The following is an 11,184-nucleotide window of genomic DNA, read 5'->3' as shown; positions in this document are numbered from 1 at the left end:
GTTGGTGTGGCAGCGTGTGCTCGATGGGCGTCCACGATGATCTGATCAATGATGCATCTGTCTTCTACTGTACTCAGCGGATCTGTTTGTGCTGAATGAGCCTCGTTCATCAACCCTCAGACAGCAGAGCAATCAGCAACCTGAAACAAGGAAACTGTTTGCATCCCTCCAAGTGCAGCTCAAAAAGCCTTCCTTTGAGGGGCATTCATTTAATCCTGTATTTCAAGTTTCAGGATGAGAAGTCAGACTGTGTCAATCACTCTTTAATTCCGTCCATCTATTAAAGTCTTTCTGCTCCTTCTACTTCAGCTTGTGGGGATTTTACTTCCTGTGCAGCTTTGGTCCGAGTTAAACGGAGCAATCAAAGTCAGCCCATGAAAAATCAGTTCCTCTTCTGCCATTTTCCCTGTTGAGCTTGTGTGGTTTGCATAATTACACCTCTTTCCACATGGGTGGTGCAGCAGTGGAAAACAAACCAAACTCTGCAGGTTCCACCTCAGGAATGATTCATAAGGCCAAAATGAAACTTTTAAACTCTTTGAAATGGATTAATTAACGTCTCTGAGGCAGCATGGACCAAATAGAGATGTTGCTTTGTGTTTAAAGCTTTTAAGATGTGTGGAATTCACTAGGATCTTCATGAAGCTCAAGGCATTCTTTTAAAGGAAACCTAGAATGTGACACTTAGAGAACATTTGTCATTCCAGTGATGCCATTTTTTCGTCTCTTTCAGGGCGCAGTCCTCTCACCAACTGCCAGTGCCTCTCGGAGGGTTTAGTCCCACCAGCTGTTTTTTTTTTTTAAGGAAACCTGCAGCTCTTGCGTTTTTACTGCTGGCATTTTGGCACGTCTTCACATTCAAGGGAGGAAACCCAGCTGCAGGATTTCTCTGGGACAAACAAAGGGCATCATTTTTTTCTTTTCTTTTTTTTTTTTTTTGACTGTCTGCCTTCCAGTTGTGAGCTAATCGTGTAACTCGTCCTCTTTTATTCTGTGAAGGTCAGAGTTTCACCAGCCCACATGTCAAGTAATCCCTTTGGATTATGGCCAAGATTTTTGAGTGGTTGAAGTGAGAAAAAATAATAACGTATTTGTATTCTCTGTAATATTCCCATTTCTGTGTGATATATAACTGATACTCCTCACTAAACCAAATTCTGCTGCCATTCCCTGACAGCTTTCTCAAGAGCAACTGAGGATAAAAGTTTTATACTGACATCTACTGGCCTGATGGAGTCACTACAACTAATTAAAAAAATAAATAATTGGAACCTATAAAAATATTTTTTTTTCCTCTAAAAGACAATATAAAGCAGTACATATATCTATTATTAATGAATGAAAGGCAAATCTTAAGACAATTTTGACAAAAGAAAGACAAGAGCTCCCTCTGCTGCTGTATATAAGTAATTACAACTCTATTTATGTCAAAATGAACATTATTTCCTGAAGAAAAAAAATACTTTTGTAATATCTTTTGGTCAAAATACTGCAGCAATATTTACATGGGTCCCAACTGCTCTATTTAAAGCTAGAAAAAACTTTTTTAAAGTTTAAGAGGAACAATTAATTTCAAAACAATTAAACTGAGAACAAATTAAAAAAAAATCTCATCACAGTAACTGGAGTAAAACTGCAGAATGAACTACATGCAGAGATAAAACAATGTCAAAAAATGTAAACTAAAATACAAATAAATTATTTTTAATCTTTACATTTAATCACTCAATGGATGACAATCAAATAGCCACTTTTTCTACCTAATAATGACATGTTGATGACTGATTAATCTTCAGATAGTGATACTTATAGAATCAATATATTGTGTGGATTATTGTTATAGTTTTTTTTATAGTTCAAACTTATTTATTGTTCTGTCAAACAGAGATTCTGTTGAATGAGTAACTACAGTTTTCAGTGAGCGTACACATTTATCTATTGTTGGTTTTAGAATACATTTGAAATAAACTAAACGTTACAATCGGGAATATTGATTTGTTTAAATTTGTGTTTTTTTTGTTTTTGTTTTTGCCCACATTTAAGGTTTAGAATGGGCAACATGATGAGTAGATATGTGGAAATTAAACCATACTAAACACTATATAGTTTAAAACAAAGTGATATAAAATATATCTGCAAAATGAGATCAAATTTGACTGGATGATGCTGTTAGATTTGAATTATATGCTCTCGGACGTATACATTTGCTTTGATAATCTGTTATCTTAACAATATATTAGGCATAAACAGTGAGCAGCTCAATAATAGATGCAAACATGCTTTATCATCTCCTAAAAATCACTTTATTACAAAAATAAATACAAATAGCTTAATTTAGTTCGGAACTTAACTTTTTTTAAAATATCTAATCTAGAAATATGGGAATTCATTGCACCTGTTTGTTTACACAAACACCACAGCCACTTACAGGTGAATTATTTCCTATTCCAGAACCCTTGAATGGCGATGTGCTTCAGTAACAATACATCACATCCTGTGAGAGAGCCACGTTGGTTTGTGGAGGGAAAACAGGCCTGTAATTGATTTCCTTTGTGTCTTTGTCTCTCCTGTGCATTTTCCTGCGGCATTCAGGAGACGAGCACGAGAAGGGGATGAGAGATAGAAAAAGGAGGCCACCATGAGCCCTCCTCCATGACTGCAGAAAGGCAGAGGTGAGTTTCTGCACATGTGCTGCATGTCGATCCAATCCATCTCCACAGGCTGAGGCTCATCAGGGAGAACACCTGCGCCGCGCTGCTCTGAATAGAGTTCTCCCCACATGCTTGTCTGCCAGCCATCCTGGATGCAGAAACATCTGGCAAAGGAGCGACTGAACATCTGCACGGCAGCAAGCAGCCAAGTAAACAGTGCTAATGAAAGTAGGAGCAGTTCCAAAATACGAGGCTACAGTGTTGACCATCTATTTTGCTGTAATTGAGACCACATTAAACGTTGGCACTGCTTCTACTCCAGGTTGTTGTGAAGAACTGCAACTCAATAAACTGATGCACTTTTTTGTTTTTGTTGAAGAGGCAATCACAACAAATATATTTGCTGTGCTTTTCTGAACATTATGGAGCTTCAGTTAAAGCTTTGTCACAATAAACGGCTTTTTAGGCCCCTCTTTAGAGTTCCACTATAATATACTTTAAATTCACTCTAATTTAACCTAAATCACACAGTGCAGCCAACATAAAAATGCTCGTACACATCTATTTTGTAGAAAAACACACACTCCCTCACCGCTCTTTGTCATAAAAGAGCTCCAGGATATAATCCAGGATCCCTCCCAAGCAGCTCAACACTGAGACGGCACACATAAGTAGGAGTGCATGAGGCAAGCACAGCTGATTGGCCTGATCCACTCATGTGATCACAAGCGGAGTCCCCTGTGTTAGGCCATGGTAATTGAAGCCTCCATATGGTATAGATCAGATGTTGCTTTCACCACAGCATTCCTGCAGCACAGAGGCTTCCTTCCAGCATCCACGCTGAAAACTGAGATAATTTGACAACTGTTTGGTCTAACTCCCAGTCCTCTAATATCAAATAATACTCGCTACATAACAAAAGATTTAGATTTTTATGAATTATTAAATGGAGGATATATTGTTGAGTTACAGAAACCTATTTTTTTGTTGTGTGGCAGGTGAGATGCTCTTAGCCAAAGTATACAAAAATAAAACAGGAAATAAAAAACATGAAAAGTCTTCACTGTGTTCGCACAGTCCTCCATACTACAAATATTCGAGTCATTATATAATCATAATATTATGAATTTATTAATAAATTAAATTAGTTTTTTGGTTAAATCTACCCTATATTTACATTAAAATTTTGATTAAAATTAAACAGTTTTGTAACATTGTAGTCGTGTTTATCTGATTTAGCAAAAAGCAAATACTGATTGGCCATTAATTTAAAATTATAAATTTAAAGTCTATGAACTTCTGTCATAAATACATTTCTCAATAAGTGATCCCTTTCTATAGCTTACTAAACTGTTATTTATATGGAAATAACGCTTTTGTATTGAAAGACTCATTAATTTTTACTTAAAATTAGTGAAATTATTGGGTCTTTTGGGGACACGTGAGTTGGCTAACACACTACGGCAACTCTTTAGGGATATTTTTTTTAAATCAAAATAAAACATAAAGATGATTGATAAAAACATTAGAAATTTGACAATGAGTTTAGCGTTAGGATTAAATATAAGAAGTCGGATATATAAAAAAAATTATAGAAGGCAAAAAATACTAACCAGAATACATTTTTATTTACGAGTATAAATAATAGAGAACTTTTGCTGTACTTTAAAGTATCGCGATAGTTTAAGTTTAGACCGCAAAAAATTAAAAAAGACCTTGCAGTTTTCTAAGTTATATTACTATTATCTAAGTTTACAAGCAAAATTGTGACTTTTAAATAAAAATGTCAACAAAATTGTCAAATTTAAAGTTGACATTTCTATTAAAAACAACTCAGATAGAGGCGTTCAAGAAATATGACGTCACGTTCTCGTTGTATAAATTACAAATGCAGTGAAATATGTCATGTGTTGCTACTTAATGGTGATATTAGTTGAAATTATGACTTGAGTTTGGTACTTCTCCACGTCCCGCTGACTAAATTGTGAGGTTTCGGGGGTAAAAAAAGGCGCACTGTCTCTTTAAGACGTCTCTGGCAGTCTGTTTCGTATTGATCAATCCACCATTTTCCAACACACAGCAGCTCCGGCAGCACCACAGAGAAGAGAACCACCCCTCTACCTGGTGAGGAAGCCAGGGACCGGGGCAGTCATGGCAGCGAACATGTACCGGGTTGGAGGTAAGCGCTCACGGGTTCGGCTCTCTGGAACACCCCCCTCTTCGTTTTTTTATGGCGGGCTCGCCATTATTCACAGAGCGAGATCTTTTATTTCCCGAAAGCTAAAGAGCTTTGTGCCTCCACAGATGAGGATGGTGTGAAGAGGAGGATGGTGATGAAGAGTACTAGATCTCTTTCTTTTTTTTTTCTAACCGCGAAATGTTGCTAGCTTCTTTTGTATTTTGTTGCTCAGCGTGGAGCCGAACAACTACTTAATTGTGGAGATGCGCACTTTAGTGAAATGCTTTAGGTTCGAAGGTATCATGGCGAACATTTTCCCAAAGTTTTGCGTGCGTTTAAACTGCTTTCTGCTCGGAGGAACAGGAGGAGCACTTCTTCACTGATCAACAGAGACAGGTAAAGCATCCAGGAGGAGAAGTAGGCTGCTGGGACAAAAAGTTCAATCCTGCCAAAAACATTTTATTAATTTTCAAGCACTAAAACAAACAACTTTAGTGATGCTTTTAGCTCATTTACAGCTAAACTGTTTCCACTTAAGTATTTTAAAAATAATTTTGATCAGGCAATTGTTTAAAGTACCTAATTAAGATTCCCCACCCACTCATTCTCTGCCTGTGTTCACAATCAATTCCTAAAGGGAAAAACACACGTAAAAGTTGCTGTATGTGGTTTTAAACCAAGACTGCTTCACATCAGAAAGTCAAATAATATAAATAAATATATAAAGTATCATATTATAGTTTAAAAAGTTCAAAATGTCTGTTTATTTTGCGGGTAAGCCTGAAAAAGATTTTAAAAAAATGATGTTTTTTTTTGTTTAAAAGTAAAAACTATATATATATATATTTATTTATTTATGTGACATTAACTATTTTGAAAACCAGTTAATAAAATATGACAAGCACACCTTGATTAGTATAAAACAAAGGATGTGTGAATAAGTGGAAAATTACAAACCTCTAATGCGAAGAACACCTTTTTATTAATGATGCATATTTTGACACCACAGGAACTATATTATTTATCTCTGTTGTATGGATCTTTTGGTGTTCAGGCTTCATAAGAGCCATGAAAAAAAAACTGTGATGCTAAAAATTGTGTATTGAATGTGTATTAGTGTGTAACTGTATATAAATGTATAAAAAAAAGTGTATTCAGGCTGGACACATTTGGTTTGCTTAAAGTGAACCAGAGTTTGCTTCTTCCATATTACCAGAGGAAGCCATTTTCAGTCTGAATAAACCCAAGCGGACAAATATCCGGGACCAGGAGCCGCTCTGGTACCAAATTTTTAAAGTGGTCTCTGGGACTGAGCTCTGAGTTTCTTCAGTCTGAATACCCACCATGCTCGGAGTGGCACACCTGAACCAAAACGACCACCGTAGTCGGGCAATACGTGATGTAAACAGAGAGATGCAGATGAACTTGGAGCAACGATTCTACAGTAACTCGTTCAGATGTGATCAGATTAACCCCTTGTGTTACCTTTTCGGGTCCAAGTGACCCAATCTTACATTGAAGTGTTATCCCTCCTATGACAAAAGTGGACAGGATTTTTAATGTCTGCCATGGACACCAAAATCAATCCAATTCAGTGGGAAAAAAAGAAATTTCAGTGTGCTGTCTTGTGGGTTCCAGATGACCCAACTTTTTCTGCCTAGAATAGCACAAAGGTTAATGCAGGCTCCTTAAAAGGACTTTTAATTCAATTCACATTGATTCTTGCACTGTTTTCCTGATGATCTGTATATCATAAACACTTATTAGTGTACCTTCATGACTGATGTCTCCTTAGCAACTGCCTTGCAGCATCCCTCCGCTGTACCAAAGCAGCAAGTATAAAGGGTTGTATCTGATGATACAGTCGTGCAGAATTGATCAGTGAAATATAAAGTTTAAATCAGTAAACTATCCCAACAAGGATTTCAAAGCTCAAGACTTCCAATATTCCTTCTCTCGTCCAGATGACCCACTTTTAATGTAAACATTCCCAGGATAGCACAAGGGTGAAATAAATTAGGATAGAAAAATCATCTGAATTTGTCAGATTTTGCATCAAACCCTCCTAAAATCTCATCAAAACAAGCACCGACTGGATCAGTTCACAACTAGAATGTTAATATAGTGTTGAGTGGGTGATTTTTGTGTGAGTGATTTTTAGATGGGGTGCTGTGTGGGTTTTTGTTGCATGCACAAATGACGTTCCTTGGCATGGATAAAGTTGTCGTTTGTCTTGAGATGTGTCATTGTGTCCTGAAAAGCTGGCAGCAGGTGCAGCAATTTTACAGCCGAGTTTATTTATCTAATCTATGTATTGATTCACTTTGGTCATAACTGCTTGTAGCGGCTGAGTAACCACATTTTGCAGTACATCTAACAAGTGTCTGCATGTCTAGGAAAGAGGGAAGAACAATGAATTGCTCTTTATGGATCCGTTTACAAGTTTTGACAAAAGAAAATGTCCAGGATGGACGATTGATGGACTTCTACGAACCATGGAAGTGTGTCAGATGCTATAGTCAAATTAAACCAGATCTACCTGCCTGGCAACAGGATTATGTCCAGATCAGGGTAGAAGGTTAACCCTCCCTCTGCCAAACTGTTGCCTAATTTGGTCCAAACCTTCATCGTCGTTCTCTAGAGGTGAATCCATCCAGCAGGGCTTAAATTCCTCATCTGAGCAAATTGTAATTAACTGTGCAGATGTATTATTTATTTATTACCTTAATACATTGAGCCGGTATTGGGTTGCCTCTGTTCTGTTGCAGAGCAGCTCAGGAAATGTAATTAAATTTATCAATCAGGGTCTAAGCTGTTTACACAAACTCTCTAATTTGTCATTTAGGATCAAATACTTTTCGCTTCTTAAAAGTGCTTGAAAACAGCTAAGGGATATGAAACTTGCCCAATTTAAATAAAACGCATTAAAATGTAGTCACAACAATAGAAATGTTTAATTAGTAACTGATAAATGTGATTAAAAAATCTGCCAAAGTAAACCTTGCATCTCCTCAAACCAGCTCATCAGAAGAAAGCAGAGAAAGAAAGTTGCATTCAACTTTGCAAGACAATACTGGTCCATCTTAGGAAGGACTTCCTTTGAAAAAAGCCTCGGACAAAAGCCGGCTCCTCTGGCCTTGATGTCTTTGTTTTGCACAGCGCAGGCCACAAGCCACTCATCCGGTGCACACAGCGGTTTTTCCTCACTGCTTCGCACCCGAGAAAGTGTTAATTACCAAAGATGGGCTGTGTGTGAAGCATAGAAGCAAACACAGCTTCTTCTTTGTCTTTTTGAACCACACAGGTGAGTTCAGGACACACCGAGAGAGACTTCATGCAAATGGGTTGCTTGAAGGAAAATGACTGCAGAGATTTTTAGTTGCCTTCGGGTGAAGAACCAAAAGGAGCTGAGAGCTTAAAGTGTGTCAGCGTAGTGGTATTTCGTAAAGCAAAGAAGGATTCAGCGTTGTTTCTTGCTTGAATGTGGTCTTCTAAAATCATAGCAGCCTCTACACAGAAGGGCATTTTAAAATTCTAAATGACTAAATGGTTTGATTTATGGTCATAAGAACTGATGAGGCTCCTGATAGACAACAACCAACCAAAAATGTTTGTCTCTGGTTATGTTTTAGACAAATGTGGTTTCTTAAAGACCCTCTACAATCTTCATTCGTGCTACGATCCTGGAACTCTGTGTTTACGCTCTCCCACTAGCTTACAGCACCTCACACCCTAATATTAACATTAGTAGTACAACTAAAATGGCAATATTGGAGATATCCATCTGTGCAGGTTTGAGTCCGATATCAACAATGTGGATGAGGAAAGCGAAGGCGTACATGGATCTAGTTGTCTATAAATGGATGCATAAGAATGTAGTGGAAAAGGGAGCTTATGGCCCACCCTGTGTATTTACCAAGTAACAAATACAATCTTTTTCCAACAACACGAATAAAGAAATAATCAGAAATGCAATTATAAGCCTGTTTTTTATTTCTTTTATAAATGTCCTTTATCATCAGAAAAATGCCAGAAGAGTATGTTTAAAACACTAAAAGCTATTACTAACACTATTTTCATTCGAGTTGGTCCTAATATAAGATTGTCAAAAGATAGTAAAAATTGTGATTTTGTGTTTCTTTGTTGCATATTGTTGGTCACTGGAGGAAACAATTGTTGGAAGTTAGGTCAGTCATTGGAAAACGGCATCATCTTCTATGTCCTCAAAATATAGAAACACTAAACATGTAGCAGTAAACACTAATGATTGCTTCGGTTGGATGTAATTCTTGCTGTTTAGATGCAAAACAAATAATAACTTTGTTATACTTCATGCTTTATGATTTACAACCATCAAAAGACTGATGAAAAATCTTGGAGATTAAGTTGGTCATTTCGCCAAATGAATAAACTCGTTTTCACATGTTTTTTTTCTTTGGGTGATTTGGTTGGTACCAGTGTTATGAATCTTATATAACTGTTTCAGACTAAACAACTGAGCCCTGATAAAGTAGAGGTTCTTGGTTCGGTTTCAGGCAAACTTTTGGCCGATTTTTCCCTATTGTATTAATGCGAACAAACTATCAATCAGACTTGAGAACAAAAGGAAACCAAAGTAATCATGAAAAGTAATAGGATTAAACAAATGATCGAATATGATTAAAATAGAGTCAGAAAAGGCAGGAAAGTGTCAAAGCACTAAACATGGAGTAGTAAGGAGGTGAAGGTGCTTAACAAGAATTGAGTTTAGTAGAGGACTTTTCCTTCTTATTCTTTTCCTGGTCAGTGCTCATTTTGAGCAGTAACACTCAGATAGTAACTCTTGTAGTTCATGGTTTGGTTTACACAAATATGAACTAAATGAAGATGTGATATTTTTTTGGCAAGTGAACAGTCTTCTTTCCTGGTGTAAAAGCACCCCTGGGTATTTTAATGCAGCTATTACTGTTGAATAGCTAATCTACTTTCTGAAATGCTCTTCATGTTATAGGAAATAAGAGAAACTGGCATTGAGAAAAGAAATGTTTAAAATGCCATATGGGTTTTTATTTAAACAAAATTTAAAATCTTCTCATTTAAAGAAAGCTTCTCCAGAGTCCAAAGTCACTCTGTCATAACGGAGGGACTTTGATGTGATTAGGAATTTCTTGGGTTTTTTTCGAACCCTTAAACGGTGTTGACCACTAGCGTGTCATTATGTCATTGCAGTGCAAAAGCAAAAACTATTGAGGTCAACCAGCAGCTCGTCTTTTTATTATTTTACATTTTGTACATTGTTTATATCAGGAATTTAATGTTGTTTGAAAGAAGATTGCGGGTGGCTGAGATGAATACCGCAGTTAGAAACGTTAGCTTAAATGTGCGCTATATTGGCGCTTTCAGTGTCATCATCACTTTCTGCCAATCAACGGGTGGCTACAATGGTTCCGCCCCAACCGTTTTGTTGCACTTTTCAATGGACCTACAACTGATTGGGCCCCCCAAGAAGTTCGATTCAGTACTGTTTAATGTGGGAGTCTCAAACTGGCTGCACGCGGGCCATTTGCGGCCCCCAAGTCGACATTTTGCGGCCCCCACCTTAATATGAAAGTTCAATGACTACTAAGTAATATCCTCTGCATGTTCACACTTCTTTGCTTTGTGATGTCTCAGCTTGCTTTATTTTTTATTTTTTGCATAAAGCTTTGCATTTGTTATTGTCGTTGGATCTGGTTGTCAGAAAAGTTCTTACCAACAGTTGCTAGCATTGTTAGCTCCTGTCGTTTCACTGGACATGCAGCAGATATTTCTTCGTAGTACATCGATATGAACAAATGTTTAATAAACTTTTCCAGTAGACATAGACAATGGACCAAAGATATAGCAAAGACATATTTTTGGCATAAATGGAACCCCACACACTCCAGCCTCAGCCAGACTCTGCCTTCAGTGGCCCCAAGGTAAATTGAGAACCAGACATTAATGGGTTCATTTTACAATGGAAAAGTACAAAAACCGTATCGTACCGCTCAGTAGAACCAGCAGGTATCATTTATGACATTAAAGTCTTATTTAAAAAAAAAAACAAAATTCGCTCATGTTCAGCTAAAGAGTCTGGCGACAAACTTGCGTACAAAAGTCTGTTCTTTAGATCTGAAAAAATAAGGATGGATTGTTGACAAATTATGACAGCAAACTCTGATGCTTCATCATTTTTTTTTTATTTCAAAAGCCAACGCTTGCATATATTTGCTGTTGGGTTATTCCATCCATCCATCCATCTTCCTACGCTTCATCCGGGACGGGGTCGTGGGGGCAGCAGTCTAAGCAAAGATGCCCAGACTTCCCTCTCCCCGGCCACTTCTTCCAGCTCCT

The 11,184-nt window shown here is 37.3% G+C and overlaps 1 protein-coding gene across 5 annotated transcripts in view; it reads left to right on the top strand.

Annotated features, from left to right (window-relative positions):
• Nucleotides 1-773: 773 nt before the first annotated feature.
• The window catches only part of mta1 (metastasis associated 1), a 49,183-nt gene continuing 38,772 nt past the window's right edge, over nt 774-11,184 (top strand). The window contains exons 1-3 of one of the 5 annotated variants that reach the window (XM_024282476.2): nt 774-1,069; nt 2,593-2,672; nt 4,732-4,830. In XM_024282476.2, coding sequence (XP_024138244.1) covers nt 4,803-4,830 — 28 coding nt within the window. In that variant the 5' untranslated portion in view covers nt 774-1,069; nt 2,593-2,672; nt 4,732-4,802. Of the gene's footprint in view, nt 1,070-1,638; nt 2,673-2,764; nt 2,880-4,517; nt 4,650-4,731; nt 4,831-11,184 lie in introns of those variants that run through there. The other 4 variants (XM_024282398.2, XM_024282166.2, XM_024282556.2 and 1 more) reach the window with 4 other exon arrangements.

The sequence above is a fragment of the Oryzias melastigma genome, linkage group LG22 (assembly GCF_002922805.2).
Source record: "Oryzias melastigma strain HK-1 linkage group LG22, ASM292280v2, whole genome shotgun sequence".
Classification (NCBI taxonomy): domain Eukaryota; kingdom Metazoa; phylum Chordata; class Actinopteri; order Beloniformes; family Adrianichthyidae; genus Oryzias; species Oryzias melastigma.
The sequence above is the reverse complement of the archived record's forward strand: the minus strand, read 5'-3'. Positions and strand labels throughout refer to the sequence as shown.